General features: G+C 51.1%; 1 protein-coding gene across 1 annotated transcript in view; it reads left to right on the top strand.

Moving 5' to 3' along the window:
* The window catches only part of ASTN2 (astrotactin 2), a 354,268-nt gene that overhangs the window by 55,022 nt on the left and 272,177 nt on the right, over positions 1–27,069 (top strand). Inside the window, exon 2 of the mRNA XM_056352114.1 lies at positions 1,422–1,609. Coding sequence (XP_056208089.1) covers positions 1,422–1,609 — 188 coding nt within the window. The remainder of the gene's footprint in view (positions 1–1,421; positions 1,610–27,069) is intronic.

Here is a 27,069-nt window from a genome sequence, read left to right as displayed (position 1 = left end):
CTGGAAGCTGGAACTGGATGTGCTTTTGCTCAGCTGGGTTCAGGAAAATAAATGCACAATGCCCTTGCTGTTGCCTGGCTGCTTTGCCCGCAGGGGAGCAAGCCCTGTCCTCCCCACTGACCCTCTGTGGCCAGGCTGCGAAGGAGGACCTTGTCTCTGTTCCCACCATGGTGCCAGGGAAACCCAAACTTGTGCTGTTGGCCTTTCTGGAGCAGACACTGTGCAAACAGCAGGTCATGCTCTGTTATAGCCGCTCGCTCTTCCCAGATAGGAGGGAACTGAATTTGGGTCTCTCACAAAGCAAGTGTTTGCCGAAGCTGTGGGCCCAGTGACTAAGAGGACCTGACTTTCTTCCCATTGCTTATATTTCAGATGGAAAAACAAACACAAAAAAAAGAGGTGGTGGAAGGAGAAATATTTTGGCTCATTTTATGCTAGTATTTTTTTTTTTTTCGGTTTTGATTTGGCTGCCAAACTGCCAAATCCATTCTTTGCAGAGATCCGTTTAAGACTTGATGGGCAGCTGTGGAGCTGTCAGCACTGCTGCCTGTGTCTGCTGCTGCCTGGCCAAGGCACGAGCTGCAGCTGAGGCTTGGAGCTGCTGGCTCTGGCTGTGCTGGGGCTGTGGATCTCGGCTGGCTTTCGCTTACAGAGTGCCTGGGGTGTCTAAGCTCCTAATTAGTCCGATGTGGTGCCCTAAGTCAGGGGAAGCTGCCACAGTGGATATTTGTGCTGGGATGCTGTAATCGGGGCTCCCAGGGTGCTTATGCTATAAATCAGGACTGGGTGGGATGTAACACTAACAGAAGGCTGCAGAAGACCACTGACAGGCATGTGACCCCAAGGTCAAGAGGAATTTGTCAAGCCCGGTGGTCATTTCTTCTTGCCAGTGCTCATTAGTGTGTGCTGGGGATGTCCCTGTTAAACACAGCTGTAGTGCTACCTCGCAACCTGGATGAAGTTTTCCATTGTAAACACCAGCAGAATACGTACAAATGCCTGTGTTTTGGCTTGCTGGGCACCAAGCGTCCTTCCTCCACCCTGTGCCGAGGAGCAAACCTCCCTTGGGCTTGGCTACAGATCTCTAGGAGCTTCTTCTAGCCTGTTTGCTGGGAGAGCTATAGGAGGTTAAAGGAACCTTGTGCAACATATTATTTTTACAGTTGTTGCCTTTCTAGTTTAGAAATCCCAAGGCAGTTTGTAGCCCCTTGGTTTTTATTAAGGAAGATAACTATTACTGTTCATATGTGGGGGAAACAGCAGACAGAGGCCAAAAAAAACAGTGCTCAAGCTCATCCTGTAGATCAGAAGCAGTACTAGTGCTAGGGCTCCAAAGTCCTGATTTCCTGGACTGCTAAGAATACTGCCTTTTAGCATCGTGGAGAAAACTGATCCTCAAGTTGTGTGCTTTGTCCCTGCAGAGATGTCGGGGACAGTGGCTGACATTTCCCTGGTGCACTGGAAGCAGCAGTGGCTGGAGAATGGTACCCTGTACTTCCACGTCTCCATGAGCAGTGCCGAGCAGCTCTCCCGAGCCACCCCCCCCACACTCCAGGAGCCTTCGGAGATAGTGGAGGAGCAGATGCATATTCTTCACATCTCAGTCATGGTGAGTTAAAGCTGCCAATGGCATCAGAGGGCACAGAAGACTCTCTGGGATGGGACAGCAGCCAGGTCGTGGTGGGAGGGTGGTGTTAAGGGGCAATGTGATGAGCCTGGTTTGCAAATGTCTGTGTCCCTTCTTGGTTGGGCCTCCAGAGAGGGAGAAATGTGTTTGAATGGGCCAGGAAAAAAAGAAAAAAAAAGTTGTTCTTTTAAGAAAATGAAACTAAATAAAACAGACTGTAGGGAAGAAGCTGTTGGGAGGGTGACAAGGAAGCTTGTGATTCCTCCTGCATCTGCTGGCTACTGGTGAGGTGTTAGCGGAGTATTTCTCCTTGCTCTTGCCTTTGGACATGTGCACAGGCAAGATTTTGGGCATGGACTTGGTCATTTCTTTCTGAAACTGGGTTTTACCTATTGAGTGAATACGGGCTGAGGCATGATCCTTCTTTTGCAAAGGATAAACCTGACTTAAAAGTTAAAAAAAAAAATAAATATGTTCCATATTGCTTTGAATATCCCCATCCCGGGTGTTGCGTGACCTTTTGTTAACAGATCATGTATGTGCTCTGTTGCCTTTTAAGTGCTTGAGTGCCTTATTGAAGCAGTTGTCTATGTATTTGGATCTGTTCCATCATTCCTCTGTGCTTTGGAGCCCCATCTGTAAAATGGGACTAAATATATTGTCCCTTAACTCCTCCATTGGGATAAACGATCCCATCAATAAAAGAAAAAAAAACCAACAAAGCTAGGTTTGTAGATCCTGTGTCACCTATTTGCCCAAGGAAAATCTTTTATAGGAATGGGGGTTCCATCGCAGCAACCCTCTGCAAAAGGTGGATTTATTCATCTCCTGGAACCAGTGTGTCATCTCCATGGGTTCTGTCCTTTGTTTTGGCAGGAGGAGCAGAGGCTGCAGAAAGCCTTTATTTCTTCCATTTGAACAAGCAGCTGTTGGCTTTTACAACTTAAACCTGTTTTTTTGAGTGTCTCAGCCCTTGCTAGTGGGGCTATAGGTTGGGCAGTGGGTGCCTGTGAGCACAGAGAAGGGCTTAGCATTAAGGCAGTTAGGCAAGATAAGATGCAGGATGGCAGAAGGGAAACAAATTGGGGACTTCAGCTTACCGGGTTGGCTAGGGAATGTTTTTATGTCCTGCTAAAAATGTCAGTGTGATGGAGTATTGGGGCCCGGGGCAAGAACGTAAAACTGGTGCACTTAGAAGATGAACCTGAAAAAATAATGGAGAGACAGAGCAAAGAATGAGGACAGCAGAATGCAGGTCTGGGGTGCGGAAAGCTCAATCCCTGGTCTGAGTGTGGGATTGCTTGGCTGTTGTTGGCAAACCGGAGCCACAAAGCAGTGGCCCGTGGCTGCAGGGCAATACTGGCTCTGGAGCCTGGTGACTCCTGCGATTGCTTGAAAAGCAGGTGAGCTTTAGTGGGGAGAGATTCAGTCTTGGTCCTCAGACCTTGCTGAAGCTGTTCTTTATAAAAAAATGTGATGATTGTAATGGATTGCATCAGAGAGAGAAAGTTTCTTTGAGAAATTCCTGCCCGTAGCCTTCATTTGCGGCACCTCAGAGCATAGGAGCAGCAATGCCGGTGGGCTGGAGCTGGAGGTATCACTGTGCATATCACAGCAGAAATGTTCCTGCACTCCAGTGCTGATTAAGTGGTTAAGATTGGTTTTGCCGCATCTTACTGAAGCCGATGGCATGGGAGCATCTGTGGCTTTGTTGTGAGGATTGACTCATGCCCTGACCCTCTCCTGCCCTTCTGCAAAAGCAAGAAGTTCCTCCTGCACAGAATGAACCATAATTCCATTTTCTGTATCAACTCTGATACTACTTGCAATGAGAGCAGAGATTCCAGACAGGGATGTTGGGTTCAGGTTGGGGTCTGGGCTGCACTCGTGTCCCTGGAGAGGAGAAGCCCTGTGCATTTCTTCCCTGGGTCAGGACTGCAGCGTAGACTTGAAACTTTGCCCAGTTTTGGTTTTGTTTGGTTTTTTTTTTAGAAGATTCATTAACTTTTTGAGTGAACCTGAGCCAAATTTTGAGTTACTAGCAGAGGATAAATGTGTGTTTTATTGAGGTTTTTTTTTTTTTTCCCTTTCAAGACCACATGGAGTTCTGTAGCTAAAGTAACACGGGGCAAAAATCTTTGTTTCTTAGGAGGAATATTTAATCCGAGTCCCCAGGCTCTGTTCAGGCTGCTTTCCCATGCTGTTACTTTCCTCCCTGGCCCCAGCGACATCGCATCCCAGGAGCCCCTGTCACTCGAGCCCTCCTGCCTCCTCAGCAGCAGGGTTCCCCTGCTGTGCCCTGCTTGGCCAGATCACAGCATGGGGGGCTGTGGTACCCCCTTCCTGTCCTCCCCTGTGCTCCCTGTGTCTGTATCCCTTCTCCTGCCTTGAGATGCAGCTGGACGTCCCCGTGTCCTCCTTCCCGGCCCTCAAATGCTTTTCCTTCTGCATCCTACTGTAAAGCCCAATGTCTCCTGCATGTTCTTTATAGGCTAAAACACCATTCCCTGCGCAGGAGGAGTTTCAGCCCACCCCAGCGCTGCCTTGGCATTCAGCGTCGGTGTGCCCCGTTCATCATCAACCAGCATCTCGCTACGGGGGACAGGAGGAGACATGGGAAAGTGCTTCCTTCCATCTCCTTTAAGTGGCTGTAACACGCACTTTTACCTGTTTCCTCATCCTCCAGCTGAGTTATAGAAAGCTGAGGAAGGTTTGCCTGGGGGATCTCGATAATCCCCCGCTTAGGGAGTACTCTGGCAAAGCTTTATCGGGCAGCAAGACATCTCCAAGCTGAGCTCCCTGTGACGGGAACGTTGTTTTGGATTTCTGTAAATGTTTATGACTTGGCTGGCAGCTCCTGCTCTGCCTCTAAAGCCAGGACCCCCTCTGCGCTGCGTGGGGGCTCCGCTGGGTGTAAATCCTGGCTTTACTCCCCCTCGCAGTGATTTTGGCTGTCAGTGCATGGCTTTCTGGTTTGCGGTGGCTTTGCTTCCAGTGCAGCAGGAAAGGACCCATCTACGTCTGTGGCCCTGGGGCAACCATCTGCCTCTGCAAAAGCACTGGGTGACCATAACCCTCTTCACACCTCCCTTCCTAAGCTCAAGGGCATCTTTGACAGCAAAATAATACTTTATTTTTATTTCTTTTTTTTTTTTTTTCTCACTGTTTTTTCTTAATCTCTCCCCAATGAGACATAACATTAATTACTGCAGTTAAAGGGAATTCGGTCTCCATCACTCTCTGCCACCCCTTTCCTCTTGGCTTGAGCATCTGAAATTTGTTTCCCAAATGAAAAGAAGGGAGAAAGGGAAAAAACAAATATGCAAATGCTAGATTTTATTTATTTACCTTTTTTTTTTTTTTTGCGCAGTGTCAAGTAGAAAGGAATCAATATTTTTGTCATTACTCCTGTTGTGTTTTCTCCCCATATCTTAGCTGTCATTTGGGTTTAATTGTGTTGTTTCCTCTTGTGTGGAAGTAAATCTTATCTGTTTTGGATTAAAATTCAATGAAGGTCACAGCAGCTCGAAAACTTACCAGGCTGCAGCAATTAATGTTCATTTGGCTTTGATAAATTGGAATGTTCCCCACAATAGGACTGGAGTGGATTTCAGAAGCAATAATTCTTCCATTAACTCAATGATTCCCTGCGTGACGGAGCGTCTTGTCACTGCTCTGTTTGTCATCTGTCACTTCAAGGATCTGGGCATATGCCTGATATGATTTATCATGATTATTGGGGCTGCTTGTGTCAAAACATTTTAAACCACTAATTATTCCAGCCTTGTAAATTGCTGTATTTAACAAAACATAAGAGATATTTATTCTTTTGTTGTTCCTCACCATCTTGTGTCCCTGTTCAATTATTGCTCTGTGTCATGGTGAATTCAGAGCCGGGACCATGTCCAGCAGCATTCACTGTAGATGAGGACTTATCTTCTGGGCTCTGGGGAGGTGAAGGGGTGGGTATGGGTAGGACAGTCAAGTTTTATCTCTGCGTTGACCTACCTCGCAGGCCTTTGGTAGGGCCATTGCAGCCAGAAGCTCCTCCTGGCCCGGCGAGTGCCAGGGATGCACGTTTGGGAAGAGGATGCAAAGCCACATCTCATTCTGCTGGTGAGGGGATGGGTCTTTCTCCCTGAAGCCTGTGTGAGTGATGCTGGTAAAACCCCTGGTTGTGGGATATCAGAGCCAGGACTGTGGGGGGTGGTGTAAATGAGCTACACACTGCCTTTGCTCCAGCTCCAGCGGAAATAAGGTGGGTTTTTTTGAGAATGGTAACAAGCAGAAGCCTTGTTTCATGTTGTACCATCACCCTGCAGAGAAGCATATCAGTTTCGGGCATAAACAGTGACCAGACCTCATCAGGCTGCTTTTTTTATATTATTATTTTTTACTTTTATTGCCTACTTTCTGCTGGCTGATACTGGCAGTAGACAAGTTAGCTCTTGGTTTCTAGGTCTCCCAGAGGATTTTTTTAGCTTTTATTTATAAGTTTCCTTTTTTTCTTCTTGTTCTTATGCATCCTGATGTTTCCCTAATGATCAGCCATTGGTGCTGTGCTCCGTCAGCCTCCGAGTTGGGTATAAAGTGTGCTTTTAAATGCTTCACTCTGATTTAGCATCCTGCTCTGAAGTGGAGCTGGGGAGGGGTCCTGTGGGTCTGATGTACTGTGCAGGTGGATCATGGCGAGCACCGTTTCTTGTGGCTGTCTCCGGCTGGGGCAGCTTTCTAGTTCCTTAAGCACTGCTGGAATAGAATATCCAAGAGCAAGTGAGGTTTTAGGAGCTGTTGCTGTCTCCTACCTGAAGCTGCTGTCACCCAACAAGAGTGATGACAAATGCATTCATCTCCCCCTCCCCCCCTTTTTTTTTTTTTCCCCATCATCTGTGACCCATATCACAACTCTCCCTCCACCCATGCTTTTCTGCCTGTGTTTCCTTGGGGACCCTGTGTCACATTAGGCTCTTGGCTTTCAGCTTGACTGTGCAAAGCGTTGTCTGTGGGTGGCATCGTGCTTGTCCTGCGTGACATTGGGGTGTGATGACAGCTGTACCTGGTGGAACGAGCCCCATAGTGCTTTGACTGCCTTAAACACAGCATCCAGCCAGCATGTTGGACAGGATGGTGAGGTCTTCTCCAAACCGCTGTGCAAGCCCAATTGCCTTTCTGACTGCCTGTGCTGGCAGGGGTTACTCTCCTTCCCACAGATGGATATAACATTATACCAGTGCAATCGGGCTTATCTTGGCATGTATGGGAGGGGAGAGGAGGCTGAGCTCTTTGCAGAGCTGGGACAGTTCCCATCCTTCCTAGCAAACAGCTTTCTGAGGGATCACCCCAGGTCCCATGGGCTTCGGATGCATCCATGTGCGGGCTCGGTCATCTTCGGCATTCCCCTCTGCTTGGCCATCATGAGTGGTGTCCTGTTTCCCTACCCAAATGTATTTTGTCTTCCCTGATGCAAAACCTCCCATTGGTTTTAATTCCCTCCTGACCATGTGCTTGCAGCTTGCATGGCACCATGTCCTCTGGGATAGCTGGGTGCCCTGGTGGATACAGAATGTTGCTTGAGCCTTACTCAGGTTCCTTGCACTATGTCTTGCTGATAGCAGCATGGGAGCTTCTGTCAGCCAGCTCAATTGGGGGGGGGGGGGGGAGAAGTGATGTACATGAGTAATGATGTAGTGAAGAAGGCACAACATCTGTGTCATCATTTCTGCACCAGGAGGTCAACCAGATTCATAAAACATGCCCTTCCAGCTTGTGATATGTTTAGGAATTAATTAAGGTAGGGAGAGAATTGCTGCTGCAGCAGATTTCCTTATCTGAAAGGTATTAAAAAGCTAAATTGATCTCCAATGAGCTGTTTTTATTTTTTTTTAAAAAAAAAAAAAACCACAAAAAAAACAAAGCAAAAAAGCAAAGCCCTAAAACCTCCAGAGCTGGGTTCAGTACGTTGCTGTTTGAGAGTCGCGTCACCGCTCCTCACATGGGGAGAGGAAAAGGAGATGCCCACCCCCATGTGCAGATGGACCAAGCATCCCCAAATCCCCAGGAGGTGGATGGGAGGTGCAGGCTCTGTGCTGGTGAAACACCAAGCCGGTAGCCCCTTGTCTGGAGGAGTGTCCCATCAGCAGTCCTCCCCAGTCTGCTGAAGGTGGTCCTAAGCTCTTCCCCAAGCTGCTTTGGGGTGGCCAAAGTGGCTGGTGGGACCTTTGCTGGGTCTGGTGACCCAAGGCAGTGGGGCTGAGTGCTTGCAGACTGTTAATCTGGGGACTGGAGCTCAGCATAGCTGGAAGCTGAACTTCCCCATAATAACCTTTACCTGCCCTGTGCTGTCTGGAGCACCTTGGGGACAGCAATTAAATCATGCATGTGCACGTGAACCAGCGCAGGGGGGCTTGCTAGTTGGTGACACTGTTGGTGGTGTCTGCTCTTTCCCAGGGTGGGGACATTCTTTGGCTTCAAGTTTCATTACCATAATGAGCCATTAACAAACTTCTTGTAGCCTGGGAGAAGCAGCCTCTTTCATTCACCATCCTCCTCTTCTCTGCTCCCCTCCTTTGCAGAGATGATCCAAAACTGGGACTAAATGTAGTTAACGGTGTGCTCTTGTATTTAGGGAATTCATTTGGGAGGGATTTGTCTTTAAAGTGTCACTTTTGTGACAGTGACACCTGTTATGTTAATAATTTTTCACTAATCTCTCTGTTTTCTACCTTAGCTACTGTGAATACATTAGACACTTTATAGCTTTCTATCTAGCAGATTTCCGCCCCCCCCCCCCCCCCCCCCCCCCCACTGTGTTAAAATATGTAACTGGAGTGCTTGATTTGCATCTCTGATAAAGCAAGGCTGAATAAATACTCTTAGTTCATCTGAACTCATCAGCAAACCAACTTTCTTGTGTCATCCCCAGAGCAATCAAAGTTGGTACTGGGGGAAAAGCAGCCATAGGAGGTGTTTGGGAGGGGTTTGTTTTTTGCAGATGGCATTGAATGTGTGGGAGGGATCTGCACCCTTAGGAAATTCCCAACCTCGACATGCTGAGAAAAGAGGACAGAGGGTAAAAAGAACTCACGTTGGAAAGGTGGCTGGTATAGTCAGGGGGTGCTAGAGCTGGAAGGAGGGTGCTGGAGTGGGGAGGAAATGGAGAAGAGACACGGAAGGAAGGTTTCAGAAATAGGATGAGGAGCATCGGAGCAGCATTAGCTGGTGGCTCAGGGTGGGACATGCAGCAAGGCCCTGGGTGCATCTGTCTTCACCCCCGTGGCGCATCCCTCTGTGCTGCTGGCGACAGCATCGTGTATTTTTATTGCGCGGTGCGCTGGGCTGCGCAGGGAGTTTGCCGATTTCAGATTCTTGTCTTGAACTTGTTCCTTTCCTTCCTCCTCCTCGTTCTTCCCCTTCCCACCATCTGTCTGGGAGAAATACTTGTGCATCTACAGCACCGCGGGGCGTAGCTGGTAGGTTGACCTTTTCTCAGTGCTTTTTCTCTCAGCATGGGCAAAGCAGATGGAAAAGCCAGGCTTCGGTGGGGTAGTTCTGCCTTGGCTTCTGGCTTCAGAGGGGTCAGAGAGGAAGGAGCATCCCTGTCCTGCACAGGTCAATCTCACCGAGCTGCTGGGCTCCTGGAGAGAGCAATTCCATGCGGGAGCCCAGTGCTAATCCTGTGTGTAAAGTGCTGAGAGTATTTGATGTGTACCTTTGAAACATTGACGTAGACACAGAAATGCTTTGCAGCTACCAGCCTAGATCTAATCGCTTTCAACTGCCAGGCTCAAAACTACATATGGTGTTAAAACTGTTACAAAATGTTAATGCAGGAATGGGCCTGTGGTTGCTGATACTGCTCTGGGTGGCCCGGTGGTGGCTGGGAGTGGGTGGCCAGGGCTCCAAGGTAATTGCTTATGATGGGGAGTGTTTTCTCAGGCTGCAGACCTTGCCCTGCCTGCTTTGGGGTGCTCCTCGGCCGGGTGATGGGGTGTTGGCAGGATGCTGTCCCCTTGCCAGGGAGGCTGTGATATGGTGGGACATGGCCGGGGATGCCTGGCATGCTCTTTACCTCCCTGCGGGAGTAGCATCATCTCCAGCTTTCTGCCGGTACAATGCAGGCTCTGACCCTGGGGATGCAGAGAGATGGGTGATGCTCCTGGTCCTGGGGTTTGCTGCTTGTTGTAGCTGCAAGGGAGAGGCTGTGGACGTGAAGGCTGGATTGGCCTTCAGACAAGGAGAGAGACATCTGCCTTTTTCCTTCAAACTTTGTGTTATCTGCAGATCTTGCTTTTCTCGTAGTTATTCTTGTTTGAATGCAAGTTAGAAAGGTTTGCATCAGTTAAAACGTTGTTGGTGTTGGGCATTGGCTTATGTACAGGTGAACTGTGATGAACCTGATATGAAATAGCTTAAAAGTGGTTGTGAAATATATTTACTTTATACAGCACTACAAAAGACTGAATTTTTGTTTGGTTGGCAAACCCCAAAGACGGGAGTAAGTGTTAAAGACAGGATGAAATGCAATATCGTATTTGTCCCCAGAAATATGATGTTCGCTTTCAGTTTGGGCTTTTTTTTTTTTTTCCCCCATTTAAAAATAAATTGGACTTAGTTTCACAAGGCAACGTTATACTGTGAAAAGGCAGAGCGTTTTTTGTTCAGGGAAGTGTCAGAATGAAATGTTTCTATTCTTCAACACTTTCCATATCCTCCCTAAAACCACTTACGCTTTATTTTCAGCTGATGCGAAACTGTCTAAGCAGATAAACCATGCCTTGAAAAACCTTGCCAAGCTCTTCATGGAGTAACTGTGCCTAAACCAGAGGAGATGCAGTGCTGGGGGGGAAGGTGGTGTGGGCTGGTTGATCACCCACCAAGTGTCTCCAGCCTCTGCAGTGCCTGGCCCTGGTGGAAGGGATGCTCAGATAGCCACCAGGATGAAATAGGGGGAAGAAGCTCATGCAGATGTGATTTTCTCTCATCATCGTAAAGCTGTTAATATAGCAAAGGACTCTTTTTATGTGTGTCTGGATCTTGCTGCTGTAGGAAGTTGGGCAAAATTCCCACCGGCTTAATTGGGAGCAACATCGGGCCAAGTGTGGTTATTTTTACCTGTCACTGCTCCCACTCCGCCTCCTCCCTCCCACCTCCATCCCCCCAGACAAGAGGGAGTGAGCTCTGTTTCAGCCTTCAAAAGGTCTCTGCCAGCTCCGAGCAGCAGCCTTGTGTTCACGACGTGCAGCAAAGGAAAAGAAAGGGTGGGGGGGAGGAGTAATTGTGCTTATTTTTAAAATCCAATTATCTACAACTGCAGGAAAATAATTATTTTTAAATGGAGCTGCCTGGACTGGCTGGGCTTTGCCCTGGGTGGGAGCTCCCTAGGGCTGGGCTGGATTCATTATGGCAGTGGCTGGAGAAGGAGCAAGTGGGAGCATCAGCCCCAGCTCTGCTAGGAAATGCTCAGCTTTCAGGTGCTTGGCACTTTATTCTTTGCACTGTTCTTTATTCAACAGGGAAACTGGTTGGTTTTCCTTCTAGCTGTCTTCTTTCTACTCCTCAGGGCAGAAGAGCCCACTTTTTGGGGTTTTTTTGTTTGCTTTTTTTTTGTGGGGGGATGGAGAGGAAAGACACCTGGCTGCAGGAGAATGGCACCAAAGTCAGATGATGCTTTAGCAATGTCAGGTACCTCAGTTTCCCTTCCCAGAGGCATATCTGGTTATGAACTCATCACCAGCCACCCCTTAGGCACTTCTGAGCCCTCCTGCTGTCCTGGGCTTGGCGTTCCTCATTGCACCAAACCAAGGTGGTAAAGGCAGCGGTTGCTGGGGGAGCAGAGAGAAGCTCCAGTGTTGAATTTGCTGCTGCTTTGGCAAACAGAGCATTTTAGGAGCATCATTCTGCAGAGGTCTGCGTTGTGGGGTGGGTTTGGTAAGGCAGAAGTAAAGGGACAGGCAGCCCTGCGTGGGTGCTGTGAGCTGCAGTGGCACAGCAGCCATCAGCAGCGTGAAATTGTGGGGGGGGGGGGCAACGACTGGTTGGAGGGTGCTGGTTAATGCCCCAAAGGGAGTCTCTCGCTATGATAAAGGTTTTGCTTGGCCTTTCCCAGAGATAGACCCATCATTATTCACGCCAGCACTGGGCCTGTCAGGCTCCCTCTGCCACAGAAATTAATGATTTGAACTCGCCGACCAGCTCATGTGTCAGGATGCAGCTTGGCGAGGCAGGCAAGGGCTCTGTGGGGTGCCAGCAAAGTGGGGTACTGGGGACCTGATCCCGGTATGCATCCTTGGGATGGCAAGGGCAGGGCAGCCGCTTCACCTACCACCCTTGCTTGTGGTGGGAGCTTGGGATACATAGCTGTTCAGCCACTGTCCCCCACACCCTTTCAGGACTCTGTGGGTTCAGGCACATCTGCAACCCCCTTGGAAAATGGTCCTTCAGCTGCCTGCAGCCTCATGGGACTGGGAGATGTTGGGGGATGAATATTGGGGTGCCAGTTTGGGAGAGTGTCGTGGGGATGGAGAGATGTGCTGCCAGCCATCCGTGGTGTGGGATTAGGTAAGGAAGAGGCTCATTTGCAAACTGCAAACAAAAGCAATGGTTGCTACAAGGCTTGTAGAAATAAACAGAAATGGGACAACAGCTCCAGGTACATTGACCTATTGCTTGAATTGGTGCCAAGGATTCCTCTCACTCCGCAGCATCCAGCTAACAAGCTGTGGGATGCCTCTTGGCTGTGTGGCTGAGGATCCAGTTATCAAGTAAGGTTTGTGCCCTTAGGCTGATGTTATGGGAGGGGATGTGGATGTGGCCGTGCCTTCCTAGGTTGGGGAAGCGTGTAAGCTGTTAGCAAAAGCTTTTCTGTCCACCTTACATGCCCTGCAAGGAAGGGCTGCTGCTGCATTGCCCACAGCTCTCGGCGCCTGTGGTGACGCGGCCAGCTTGTCACTGATCCTGTTTTGCACCAAAAATCTGGAGAATCAGTTGCCTGGGCATGCTGGTTGGGCTGACAGATCTCAGGCCCTTCTTTGAGGGCTACCTTGACCTTGTCTCGAGGCATACGCAGTACTGGTTTGGGGGCACCCTTTCCCATATCCACCTGGGATGCTCATGGCTTGTGCTGGGATGAATGCTGCAGCAGTAGCTGTAGTATGGAGCTGTTTTCAATTCTCCTCTCCCTCTTCGTGTACTTGAACTGCCTCTGCCATGCAGCCTGGCTCATCCTCCAGCTGTCTGGGGGCCAAGGGGAGGAGGAGGAGGAGGAGTCAGCCGGGTTGTTCTAGTAGCTGTTGCTTAGTCCTGGGAATTGGGGAATAACCTTGCCAAACTAGAGGAGTGAAGTGACCTGATTCTTTTCCCCTCAGCCCTTGGAAGGGAGGAGTGAGCTGGGCTGTTTGCTGGGCTGTGTTTCCTCTCCCACCCCACCCCACCCCAGCCCATGTCAGGGGGGTGGGGGGTTGCACGAGCGTCTGGACAGCCTGCCTGTAGTTCGTGGGGACAGCTGTGGCTGGGGTTAGTCAGAGTTACAGACACAAACGGATTTCTCTACCAATCTACTCCTGCCTTAGGATACTGGCTGCTTTGGACTTGGCTACCACAGTCCCTGTGTACCTCACCCTGGACCTCATACCTGTCCCTAGCTGCCAGCCCCAGCACCCCACACCACTGCTGGGCAGAGCCTTCCCCGGGGGGGGCTGAGGGGGAGCTGTTCCTGGTGGTGTGCCGAGATGCGTTGGGGTAAAACATGGACCTTGGCAGCTGCAGACCCTTGGAGGGTTTATGTCCCTGCCTGTGTACACCCAGGCTGGCCTTGGCTGCGTGGCTGGTATGACGTGGCAGGAGGTAGTCCTGCGTGGAGGTGACCTACGTTGGCTTTGGGCAGCTTGTGCTCCGCAGGCCACTAATACCAGGATCCTGGCTTTGCTAACTGAGCAGATCTTGAAGCAGTATGTACATGTGAGCAGGCTGCTCTGCTCCCAGGGCTGGCTGGAGCTTTCCAGGTGTTGTGTGAGGTGGCTAACCTGTAACGCACGTGGTGCTCAGCTTAGCAGTGTGATGCACAACGATGTGAAGAGTGGCTTCAATGATAAAGTCATGTGCTGCATATCTCTTTGACAGCTACTTTTTTAAAGTGCTCACACCTTACCTGACCAGCCTATCATCTGGGTGTCTCTGCTGACATAAGATCTCTTCACTGTGCTCCCTTGCCACCCTGGGGTGCTTTCCCATCACCCGTTCAGCTGCAGTGGCTGGGTGGGGGGCTATACACCCCTCCTTGGAGTAAGCTCTGTTCAGCAGCGGATGCTGCCCTTCAGCTGGGGGCAAAGCTGCCACCCAAATGGGGCGGGGTGTGTGTGTCTGTATGCATGTGCTGCTCTTGGGTTGCTCCTGGGCTGGATGGCTGGGGTTGTCCCCTTGCTCTCAGGATTAGTCATCTTCCTTTCTTCTCCCTTGAAAAATCTGCCAATTAAACGTTGGACTCATCCTGTCCTTCCCTGGGAAGCTGCTGCTCCTGGCTGTGATGCTCTGGCCGCAGAGGGTTTCACCCTTTGTACCCTCTGGGTGCTGGTGAGCTTCTTCCTCCTGCAGTGTCCTCAGCAGAGCTGTCACCTCCGTGGGGGCTGCCTTGTGTGCCAGGGAGGAGAGAGGAGGCTTCCCACTGCCCTGCCCTTTTGGGTCATGACATTTTGAGGTAAAATCGTTCTACTTCACCCCTATGCACTCAAGCCTGTTGGCAGAGCAGTGTACCCAGCAGTGCTTCCCTCTGTGGGCTTGCTGGAGTGAGGGCACTGGGGTGGGTGCGATGCCTCCTCGGGGAGGTCCTGCTTTGGGGGGCTCTCCATACAGCAGCGTGGGGTGCAGCGGGGCTGTGCAAAATGCAGCCGCTGCCTTCTACTGGCGAAGGAGGCAGTGGGAGCCCAGCTTCTGCTGTGCTGGCCGGAGGGTGATGGCTTTGTTCTAGCTGCTGAGCAAAGTGATGGCCCCAGGTCTCATCTGCTCACCTCCTGCCACAGCTCCATGCCCTCGCCTTGGCCATGTTTCCCTGAGGAAAATAAGGACCATGGGGTTCTTTTTCTTTCCTTTTTAAATGGCTAATTTTCACTTTTTTTTTTTCTATGCTCTTCCTCCTTGGCATGCAGGTCGGAGGGGAGAGGGAGCCTTCAGCCAAGCTCTCCATCACATGTCCCTTGTTTTTTGTGTGTTATTTTTTCCCCACTGCTGCCCTTGCCAAGGGAAGGACATTGTATAGCCACTGAGACTGGCAGGGGCTATGCTACTGCCTGCCAATAGCCTCGATGTCTGAAAAGGCTTAGGAAATCCAAGCTCTAAATTAGCTCCCAAATCTTCTTCTTCCCTTTCTCTGGTTAGAGCTCCCCACAGAGCTAGCCTGAGCTCCCCTTTTGTTGCTGGGCTCCCCGGTGAGCGGCTGGCTTTGCTGTGGTGCTGGGGGGGGCTTTGCCTGGAGAGCGCAGTGTGGCATTCCCATGGGGATACAGGGAAGATTCTCGGCATGACATGGCTCAAGGGAAGCTGGAGCATCCTGGGGAGAGGTGGGAGGCAAATTTCTGGCATCCCTCCTCCCAACCTTTGCCACCCCAGCCTCTGGCTCAGCTCCCTCCCCATATAACGGCTTTGCAGCACTTGCTTGACAAGTGCGTTGGGGCTCTCGGTTGTGGTGCTGGAGAGGGTGGGAGGGGAAGCGCAGAGCCGAAAGCCTCCTGGGGAGGTGGGAGGCCCAGCCCGTGCTTGCCCCAAGGATGCTGCCGAGAGTGGCCAAGGTCATGGCATTACTGGCAGCACGTGGCCAGGACATCTGAGGCCAGATGGAGGGGAGAGCAGGAGGCGTGCTGGCTGCATATCTGTTAGAGAAGGGGACAACCTGTGCCATGTCCAGGTGTTCCCCCCCAGCACCTCATTTCTGCCCTTGCCGGGTCAGTTGGAGGAGGTGGCAGCAGCACTATGTCCCAGCGCCCTGCGTTAGCAGGACATCTGCGGGGCAAATTTTTTCCCAGGGCCCTTGGTGAGAGGTCATTTTGCAGCAGCCGAGCCCGGGGAGCAGCTTTGCTCAGCAGTGCTTTGGGGCTTCGTCTTTTACTTCTGTTTTCTTGTCTGAAGAGAGAGAAATGGGAAGGGCTCAGCTTTGCTGTCTCTCCTGGAAATTCAGGCTTCAGCTCTGTCAATGCCCGGCGGTTCAGCACCCCCACTGGCACACCAGCTTTCACTGCTGAATACAAATTGTTCTTTAAATGTCTCCAACAAGACTCTGTAGGTAGTTTTTTGTGCTCAGGTACTGCAAATAGAGCGTAGGCATCACATCTGAAATGCTCTCCTAACCCCAAACCAGCCCAGAAAGGGCTCCTGTGCCGTGTGCTTTGGGGCTGTTGGCATCCTGCCTGGCTCTGCGTGAGGGTGAGGAAGGTGATCATCCTCTGGAGGGCTGAGCATCACCAAAGCATGTTGTTGTGGCTCAGTGAGGGAGGCAGCGAGGCTGGGCTGCCGCCGTGAGCACTGCTCCTTCTCCGGGCCCTCCGAGGTGGCATGTGTGTGGGAGAGAGTGTGAGCTCTGCAGAGCAGCCTCGGGCGCTGAAGTCTGCCCACTTCATCCTAGTGGTGGGTACCTTGGGAAACAGCAGAGGAAAATTCCACTTCTTGAGGCATGTAACTTGTTTTTTATATATATATATATTTAAAAAAAGCTCTGTCAAACTCATGCGCTCTCTCCCCCTCCCTGTGCTATGCAGCCAGCTCTGAAGCAGAAGTGGTATTTTCTGCCAATGCAATGATTAGCCTTTCCGCTAATGACCCAAGAACAGTGTCCAAAATAAATGAGCCCAACCTGCTCATCTTATTAGCCAAATGATTGCAAAGAAAGAGGAAATATCTGCAAAAATCGCTTAGGCATCTGGAATTTGGAAGTGTGGTGGAGTCGCTGCTTGAAGTATGGAGAAGAACCATATGTCTTCCAAAAGCTGGTCCTCTCCCAGGGCAGGGAGAGCCCCTGTGTTATTGGGGTTCTGCTCGCCCCCTGCTCCCCCTTTTGTGAGGTGACCCTGCGGGGTTGGAGCTGTGACTGTCCCCAAACTCTGCTGGTTCCTGGGGCTGAGAAACTGGGGACAAGCAGATACTTCTTTTGTTTTCCTTGTCTGGTTTGTGATTTCCCATGTCCTTTAGATGACAAGCAGCAGCACTGGGATGTTGGTCAGGAGAGCAGCTGATACAGTTACGGGCACTAAGTCATTTTTCAGGAGTTGTTCTGATGTCCTTCAGGTTCTTCCCAATGCCCTTGGCAAGGTTGTGGAACATCCTTGTTTAACAGAATAACAGAACAGTCAGGGTTGGAAGGGACGTCTGGAGATCATCCACTCCAACCCCCTGCTAAAGCAGGTTTTCCTTGAGCAGGTTGCACAGAGTCATGTCCAGGTGGGTTTTGAATGTCTGCAGAGAAGGAGACTCCACAGCTTCTCTGGGCAGCCTGTGCCAGTGCTTGGTCACCCTCACAGTGAAGTTCTTCCTCATAGTCAGATGGGACCTCCTGTGTGGCAGTTTGTGCCCGTTGCCCCTTGTCCTGTCACTTGGCATCACTGCAAAGGGCCTGGCCCTGTCCTCCTGTTGCTCACCCTTGAGATATTTGTGTGCATTGATAAGATCCCCCCCTGCTCAGCCTTCTCTTCTCTGGGCTAAGCAGGCGCAGTGCTCTCAGCCTTTCCCCTTAAGGGAGATGCTCCAGTCCCTCATCATCCCCGTAGCCTCTGCTGGACCCGCTCCAGTAATTCCCTGTCTGTCCTGAACTGGGGACTCCAGAACTGGACACAGCACTCCATGTTCACATGGGGGAGGGTGAGGAGCAAAAAAAAGAAGAGGTATAGAAGCCGGGGGGTGGGTCTGCAGAGAAGGGAGGTGAAACAGGGTTCTTGAGCATCACCATCATCTAGGAGGGGGATCACAAGTAAAACAAGAGCTCACCTTGAGAATGGATTTCAAGGGGGAGAAACGGGGCTGGCTGCAGGAGAGGGGGTATATCATGGGGAGGGATGAATATGTGGAGAAGCTGGAGGGCTGGGTGTGACAACCCGTCTGATTTTGGAAACAACTTGACCTTCTCTGTGGGACAAACTCCTCTTGAGAGGTGGGTTGTCTTCCCAGTTGCTGCTCCTGCATCCCAGTAGGTCTCTCACCAGCTAAGAGACCTGACGCTGCATGAGCCTCTGTGGGGCTGACAGCGGTGTGGCAGTCCTGGAGAATGTCTTTGGGGGCTGAGGATGGAGGCTGAGATAAGCCCTGAATACACAACATGTAGCCTTGAAGCTGTAGTGCATCAGGGGATGCGTGCCAATCTCACGTATTGTTAGATAGCAGAGAAAACCACCCTTATTCTTCTTGTCCCCTCGAGCGAGGGCAGCTGGACACCTGGCTTGCAATGTGCCAGACCCTAAAAATTGCTGGGGAGGAGGAGGTCATCCTTCTTCCAGCACTGGGTGTGCACCCCACATGCTTCCCTGACCTCTGTAGCACAGCCAGTGCAAGCTCCTGCATGCCTGCTCACTGATGCAGCATCGCAGCTCGTGGGCTAGTGCCATGGGCTGCTCGTGGGGTCCTGTCAGCACCTCGGCATCGCAGCCTGTGTGTCCCACCGGGACACTTCAACAGGCAAATAGGCAGAGCTGATGTATGAGCAAAAGCACATCATGTATATTGCATGGCTCTGTGTGTGTATATATATATGAAATATAAACTTCAAATAGGTATGTGTATGTATGTTTTTTACTGAGTTGGGATCTAAAGGGTGTAACGTACAGAAATAGGAACCACAACTTCTTTTTTAACTACATTCATATATGTAGCTAGTTCTTTGCTCTCTTCTGTTTTATACAGACTTAAATTATGCCTTGAACGTCTTTCTTCCTTTTCTAATTGGTGGGGGAATTGCTAATGGTATGTTTTTGTTCCGAGACGTTTCAGTTTTAAATGATTATCTATGCTGGAAAACATCTTGACAGTGCAAATATTGGAAACTCAAACATGAAGTGGATAAGCAAATGACCCTGGCTATCTTTGCACCCGTCAATGTCTTCTGTTGCACTGAACCTCCCTGGAAAGCTGCCTTCGGTCTCTGGGGTTTGGGGGTTGATGAGACATGGGTGTAAATGGAAGTTTCACCTGCACGCCCTAGGCTGCACAAGCGTAGCTGTGCTAATTTTTTATTGTCATTTCCTTAAACAAGTTTTTCAGGTTAATGCTGATGCAGTTTGGCTTGGGAAGGTGTGGCGTTTTGAGACTGCAGGGTGGGTTTTGTTTTGTTTGGTTTTTTGAGTGAGGGAGTTGCTTTTTCGCTACCCCAAACTTTCCACACATGCCTACCCTATTAATGGCACTGACAGTAGTCGGGATACTCCAGGGGGTACTGCCCTTCTCCAGGGTTTTGCAGGATGAGAATTACTTTTGCATAGGATCTCTGGAGTGGAAGGGATTTGGAGAGGTCATTAAATCCATCTCTTTGCCCTCAGGCAGGATCAATAACCCTTTGTCACTGGTGATGGATGTTTCTCTATCCTGTTCTGCAAGACTTCCCTGTAGGCTGTTGTTCCAGCCTATGCCGTCTGACACAGATTTGGTTTGGACTGCAGCCGACCCAGGGAGAAGCAGCCTTACAAACCCCACCAAACACGCTTCCCTTCCAGCACACTGCCTTCAGCCCAGCCTTGCAACAGCCTGGTATTTCAAGTAACTTTTTCTCAATGTTTGGACTGATTTAAATAAGCAGGTGGTTTGAAGTGATTGATGGAAATCCTTTTCCTGTAAATGTTTTGCTCTGAGGATTTAGCTTCAAGTATCTCGCTCTCGGGATAGAGCGGGAATGCAGGCTGGCGTCCTCCCATTGCCCTGGTGTTGCCTGCGGCTCCTCGGTCAGAGGTTACAGACACACGTGCACATGGAGGACTGCCGCTGCAGCTGCTTTTTAAGAGGAGTGGTCTAAGCACTTTTATTTTTCTTTTCAAGTTATCCGTTGAAAAATGGGACGTGCCCATGCTCCATATAGCCACATCCATTCCTATTGCTCCAGGAGCCAGTCCCTGCAGGGACTGGGATGGTTGGTGCCTGGGGCAGGGGTGGCTGAGAGCTGCAGCAATCTGGGTTTTTACTCCCTGGGACTCCTTTTTCATCTCTGAAAGACAAAATCTTGTTTTAAACCAGACCCTCCTGTCTGGCTTGTGCAAGGGCACCTGGTCTTAGATAAGTAACTGAACTGCTCTTCTACAGTTCCCTGTACACCCTACTGAATTTCTTCCTGGATTTATGGATTTATTCTCATCCCACTCCCACAAAACAGGGGCAAGGCTGTTCCTGAGTTGCCAAAAGGACACGGGAGCGCAGGACTTGTATGATTTTTTTGGCCAGAATCAGCTGTGGCAGGAGCTGGGAACTGAACTCAGCATCTGCGCAGCCGGGCAGTGCCTTGACCCCCTGGCTGCCCTCCCTGTGCCTGGGCGAGCAGAAAGCTGTGAACTTTGGAAGTGTTGGGCACGGGGTGACTGCAGGCAGCCTCCCAGGTGTGCTGTTACTCTTCCCTCCACGGGTTCTCTGGTGCATAAGAAGGTCCTTGTGATGGGTGGCTTGGTACCACAATGCCCGGCAGCCCTGGCCAGGAGCAAGGGCTCTGCTGAGGGTGTTTTAGAAGCTACTGTCCCCTTCTGCCCTGAGCTGGCAGCTGTGGGTGGCGGCAGGTCATTGTAAAGCAGGGAGAACTGCTGTGTGCAGGGCAATGATACGGTGCTATGAAGCAATTGGGTTACTGAGCTCTGCAATGTCAATGGGTAGAGGTGATGCTCGATGTCATTCTGCTGATGCATGGGTCACCTTGCCTTGGGGGAAGCCCACAAAGCATTCTCAGCGTGGCAGGATGATCACCAAGCAGAAGAGTGGAAAGCTGAAGGCTGGAGCAGGTTCTTGACCCTCTTGTTGGGCTGTAGGACTTTGTTTTCATCCTGCAAGTTTGCAGCTTGCAAGTATTGCGGGGTCGCTTGGTCCCTACTAGTGTCATGTGTCCCCTCTCCGGTGTAAGGGTGGAAGCTGCTTTGTGGTACAGGGTAACTGTTGATGGCAGAAGTCAGTGCAGAGTTGTGTTGCCTGTGGAGATTCTTTGGGCTCAGTTGCACTGTTAAAGAGCATCACTGAGATGTGTGAGGAGGAGGTGGGAAACACAGGTGGAAATGAGTAGTTGTGGGAAACCTTCAGATCCCCTAAACCTCAAGACCTCACTGGCAAGACCCACCTGTGGTGGACACATGGTGCTGCAGATCTGAGCCCTGCTGTAAATCTCCCCAGAGCAGCCCTGCCCAATGCTGCACCCCCCCACATCACCCACCCCCCCCCCCCCCCACCCCCCCACCCCAGTCCTCCTCTTTGGGGTTGCACCTATGCTTTAAATACTCACTTTGGGTATTTAATCCCTGCTTTGCAGATTAGCCTTATCCCACAGTGAGCATTTATGGGCCAGGCAGGGACACAGTTGCTGAGTGTGTAACTTTACTCACCTGGTGCTCTTGGGAGAGACTTTTCCTTGGCTGGTGCTATCTGGGTCTATCACATTAAATTGCCTGCTGCAATTGCTTGGCCATCACATAGATTTTTATCTCAAGTGTCCTTTGGAAAGGGAGCCCTGAGCTGTCGCTGGGAACATTAAAATGATATATGTGTTTTGCATCTGGCAATAGGAAGGAGCAGCTTTGGGGCATGTGACAGTCTGCAGCCTCTGCTGCCTGCGCTGGCTGCGTGCAGGCACCTCTGCCTCTTCTCTGGAGGGATGAGCATCTCAGAAGGATGGGAAGGGACCAGCATGCCTGCTCTCGCATGGCCAGCGCCTGCTGGAGGTAGCTCCGGTCCTCAGGTGTGCGCTGGGATGCATTAGGGAGAGGAGCTGTCGTGGAAACAGGGCTTGGTAGCGCAGAGGAAAGGGTGTGCTGCTGCTTTAAATGGGGATGCAGGAGACTGAGCGGAGCCCCAAGCTCTGGGTCTTGTTTTCTTAAGTTGTTTTCCTGCTTGTAGTGACTCGGGCCCCATTTGGGATCCTGAGGTCCTGTTTGTGTGCTGGAGCTTGTTCCAGCCCTTGGCTGAGGCTGCCAGGAGAGAAGAGCTTGTTTTGAAAGGTCCTTAATGGAAAACATTTGCCTGCCTTGGGGACGGGGTTTCCTCTGTTCGGCTGGGCAGTGCTGGCTGTCCTCTCACCCTGGGCTTGCGCGTGTGGGCTGGCTCCACACCCCTGAATGATCCCCACCGGTGTGGAGAGCCCGGCCATGAAACCACAAGGGTGGCTGGGGTGGGCTTGGAGGAGGACCATGCCTCCTTGGCCGCAAGCGAAGCTCTTGGTGAACAGCATCCTGGTGCTGGGTGCTGTCGCTCGGGGTGGTGGCTAGCAAAAAGCTGAGCAGCTTCCTTGTGCCCTCAGGTACCGCTCTGCTGCAGTGGCACGTGATTTCACGATGGGATGGTCTCCCATCCAACTGCTCTCCAGCCGTGGACGGGAAGGTTGCCTTCACCTTGCTGTTTTGCACATTGAGTGTGTGTCCTGGGCTCCCTGAGCTGGGGGCTTGCCCAAGGACCATGCTGGTGTGGACCAGAAAGTTTGAACCAAGTTTTCAGCGCTCTGTCTATACAACATACCAGGGACTCTGTTCTTTTTGCCTTCCTTTGTCATGTGGGAAATTACTCTTCTGTGGTGAAAGCCTGAAAGGAGGTAGGATGCTGAGGATGTCAGCTGAGTGCCTGAGGATCAAGAGGTGGTTCTTATTTGGAGGAGAGGAGGGTTTGAAAGATGGAGGAGCCCATGCAGACCTGTGCTGCCTCTCAAATGGATGCTTCTTTCTACCCAGGAGCTCTCCCCTCTCTTCCCCACCCGCCTTCACCTTGCCACCCCAGCAAGCTTCTCTGGGAACATATGGCTGTATCTTCATCTCCAGTTCCTGCTTTGCCCTCAGGCAAAGCTCTTTCTTCTGCAGGAGGCCAGGCCTCCTCTGAAGATGGGAGCATTGTATGTGCTGGGCTTAATTTAATTAGATGTGCACTTGTGAACTCAGCCCAGCCAGCAGGACAGGCACCGCATTGGGGTGAGCTGTGATGGAGCTGAAGGTGGGTGGGAGGTGGTTTTCCTGCCTCCTGTGGGCTAAAAACAAACTGTTCAGGGGTGTATGTGCTTGGTGGGGTGAAGGAGACCAAAGCTTCATACCCACTGCCTGCACCAAGAGCAGCAAATCAGGGCGGAGGGGTGCTTTGTGAGCCCAAAGGTGTGGGTAGAAGGGCTTTATTAGCTCCATTTGAAATATTTTGTCTTGATTCCCATTTAGCTACGGAATCTAACTTTATTTTAGCTTTAAATTTAGATTTTCAAAACAGGCCTGTCAAATTAGTAAAAGGAAATTTGATTAGAAAATGGCAGTGGGATTGAGATCTTTGTTTTTTTTCTGCGCGCAGCTTGGCTTGGAGATCGCTTGTAACCAAAAATACCCTATTAGTTTTTTAGCTAATCAGCACTTTCCAACTGGGTGGGAGGAGGGAAAAGAAGAGAGAGCAGAGCTGGAGAATTCCTGCCACCAGCTCCCCAGCCAGCAGCTGCCTCTCAGCAGGGACCTGGAGGGTCGGGCTGTGGGGCCAGGACTGTGGTGGGGATGACTTGGGGACTGGAGGGAACAAAGAACGCAGAAGGGGGTGGCATGGCTTCGTGCCTTCCCCTCTCCTCTCCTGCTCGCTGCCATCCCTGTGTTGGGGTTCAGCTGTTTGAATTCCCTGACACAGGGGTGGCTGAGCCTTGGCACGGCGCCAGGAGCTGCCCATCCCATGCCCAGGTTAGTGAGGGATGCTCAGCCCCGGGGGTGGTGAGGCTGTTTTGGGGTGCAGGTGCAGATCTCTCCCCTGTCCGCTGACCCCAGCACCTTGGCGTGTCTGCTGTCTGTCCCCAGGCCAGGCTGGGTGGGAGCCCACCCCAGATGGTAGGAGTCGAGGGGGAAGGATGAGGAAATCAATTAAACAGTGGAGTTAAACACCAGCTTATAACAGACATGGGGAGAGGGGAGGGCTGGAGAGCTGGAAACTACCATGCCCAGGGCTTCCCTACAGATCTTTCCTTGGGGGGATGAAGGAGGTTTTGCAGGTTGTGGGGGCAGCTTTCCCTACACACAGCCCTATTTGAAGCCTGTTTGCATTAATGAATTACTGCTCATCGGCTGAACACCCAGCCTGTATGGCTCTTGTCAGCCTTAACAAGCCCCCGCTGGTGTTCCTCAGTGGGCAAGCAGAGACAGGATGCAATGGGGGGGCCCAGTGCCGCGGAGCTCGTGCCACGATTGATGCTGCTGTGGGTGGCAGAGGGCTGGGTGTTAGGCTGACTCCAAAGCAGCCATCCTTGCCCCCCATCCCAGCCTGCTGCTGGGGACGGTGCCACCTGCCATCGGTGGCTGAATTCATTCCACGACTATTCACAGATGCTGCAATTATGCTGGCAACACCATGTCAAAAACCTCACAGTGGCATCGGTGTGCACACAGGGACAGGAGGGGGTTATTAGCCTGCTATTATCCATTTACCCAGATATCCTGGCTAATCAGCTTTCAGATGGGGAGAATTAATTGGTTTCGTTTGGAGCACCAGACATGTTTAATTGAAATGCATTCTTTCCCATTTCCAAACAGGCGCTTTCTCAGCTGCTGTTGGGGGGGGAGGGGGGGGCTGCAGCCTTCCCATCATGGACCCACATGGCATGGTGCAGCTGGGCTGCAGCGAACCGGTTGTAATAGCAGTGCCCTCCAAACCTCGCTCCATCTGGGAAGGAGCTCTTGTTTCTCCATGCATGCACTCTGCTGGAACACGCTTCAGATCCTCTCTTACAGCTTGGCTGGGGATGCAAGTCCCAGATTTTCTCGTTCCCTTTTAGCATGTAGAGTGGTACATACCAGGGAGCTTGGCAGGGCATCTTGGTGACACTTGGGTGGCATCACTGTGATGCTTGCTGCTTTCTGTGGGCAAGAGCTGCGGCTGGGGGATGGAGTTGGGAGATGAGGGTCCCCAAGGCGGAGTGGGCATGCCTGGTCTGTGATGCTCAGGGCTGTGGAGCTGTGTGCCTGAATAAAACCACTCTGTACTCCTGCTGCTGCTTACCCTGCTCCCAGTCTCTCCAGGGCTTTGTGGCAGCACCAGGCAAGCTATACAGGAGATGGCCACACTGGGTGGCCCCAGATTTGGGTGACTGAGCAGCACCCTACAGCCCTAGCAGAGGTGGAAGGGGGGTGGCAGCTGGTGACATATCATGCAAGGGATAGTATCAGTCCTGCCTGTGAGGATGCAAAGAGAGAAAATCCAGCACCTTTGTGTGTGTGTGGCACTGAGTGAGCCCACCAGCTCCTCCAAACCCTGCCCAGCCCTCTGGGCCGTTGCTGCTGCCTGCTGGCCTCTTCCTGCTCTGGTGCCAGCTTCTCTTAATTAAAGGTCTGTCTCCTCTTTGCAAGAATGCGGCTGTAATTAGAGCTGGGAATAAGGACTGCTTCTCGCTTTGTGAGAACACAAGTGAAAGCTCATGGCTCTGCAAAGGTCCCTGTGGATAGCAGGGATGGAGCTCTGAGCCCTGCCCCGGAAGGGGATGCATTGGCTGGTCCCCAGGGAGTCCCTTCAGGTCCCCGCTTCTCAAGTCCTGCTCTTGCAAGGGTGCGGGTTATATTGGTGGTGGTGGTGGCCTCAGAAGTAGTCATAGGTTTTCAAATTGTGGTGCTTTAAATGCAGACTGTTGAGGATGGGAGGGCAGGACTGGACTGCCCCAAATCACTGGTCCTTTCTCAAAATGCACAGGTAACTGGCCTTTTGGAAGTGCCAGCATCTTAGCACCTGTTCAGTGCCTCCCTCCTGCAGCATTTTATGGCAGAAAGATGGAGGTAGGAGCCCTGGTTCCCACTGACTCCTCTGCTCTGCTCCCGTGGTCTTTGATGTCCTATATCCACACAGAAAAAAAGAGGGACTTGAATTGCAGGTGCCTCAAGCTGCACGTGCTTTGAGGTGAGGGCTGTCCCCTGTGTGCAGAGCTCTCCAGAGCTGAAGCTGCTCTGGCTGCACCCCAGGGGTGCAAAGGGCCCCTTGGCAGATGCGAATTCAGCTTTCCCCCTTCCAGCCTGGCAGCTCGACGCCTGCAGTTCCTGCTTGTGGCTCTGCCTACCAGCAAGGAGATTGCTGGCCTCGTGCCCTTCAAAGCACACTTGAAAACAAGTGAGCAAAACAAAGCTGGTGTGTTCCCATCCTTTTATATTCTCGGCTTTTGATCAATACAGCAAGAGAGCAGAGTGAATGAGTTCCAGGGTTTCGGCGAGCCGGCTTGGCGTGGTCCAACATGCTGTGGAACAAAAAGGTTTTTGTGGACCCACGGGTGCATAAGCAATGAGTGTGGGAGGTGTACGGCAGGACAGGGTTTGGTTTTCACTGTGCCGAGTCCCGAGGTTGTTTGGAGGCATCAGACTAGGGCTGGGTAACAGGAACTCTGCGTTCTTGGGCAGGAAGATGAAAAAGCCCTGAAACACCTGAGAAATTTTGTTTCTGTGCAAAGTCCCAGTGAAGTTAATGGGAGTTAAGTGTATGGTTAAGTGCAGTACATAACTGGGCTCTTAACCCTGTGGGAATAGCTGTGGTGTTTGTGGGCTTGCTGAGCTCTTTGATCTTTTCCTTAAAACCAAGTCTCAGATTTGCCTGCTCTGCAATGCATAGGGGCAGCAGTGTATTCCTTCAAATTGTGTATGCGCAAATTGATACAACTTTTTGTTTTGTTTTGGTCTGGTTTTTTGTCTTTTCCTCTGGTGTACGATGCCCCAGGTACCAGTGGAGGCTCCTCTCTGGAGTACGGGGCGCTGCGGTGTGCAATTCCTGTAGTGTGAGTTACAACGCCAGAATTGCAAAGTACCTTGAGGTGCCAAACGCTACATAGACACGTGCGTGGAGCTTTTATCCTTGTTGTGTTTGAATATCCTCCCTCTCCCCCTGGAAAGCAGTGGTTTGTGCTGCTGCTTTTCAGAAAGATGTTCATTACACTGAAATATTTGCACTTTAAATATGGTAAGGCAGTTTTGGTTTTTTTGATACAATAGGCTGGATCGTTCCCAGAGCAGCTGCCAGCTCTGGGCTCAGTAATAAACCTTTAGAAAAAAACAAAACCCAACAGCAACAAAAAGAGCTCTTTTCCTCTATTCCTGGGTGCACAATAGCACCTTCCCATCAGGTCCTCACTCCATAAATTGTTTTGAGATGTCCATAAATAAACTCTAAACCCCTTTTCCAGGCTCTGTCCTGTCTTTGCTCCACCCTGTGCAGAGCAGCAGCACACACCAATGCACTTGGAAGTGTCGGGCTTCTCCAAGAATTATTCCTTAATTATTCCTTAATGCTGTGGTGAATTTTTGTCCATGCTTTGCCAGTTTTTC

This window comes from Falco biarmicus, chromosome 9, assembly GCF_023638135.1.
Source record: "Falco biarmicus isolate bFalBia1 chromosome 9, bFalBia1.pri, whole genome shotgun sequence".
NCBI lineage: Eukaryota > Metazoa > Chordata > Aves > Falconiformes > Falconidae > Falco > Falco biarmicus.
Note: the sequence above shows the minus strand (reverse complement) of the source record. Positions and strands in the feature narration are given on the sequence as shown.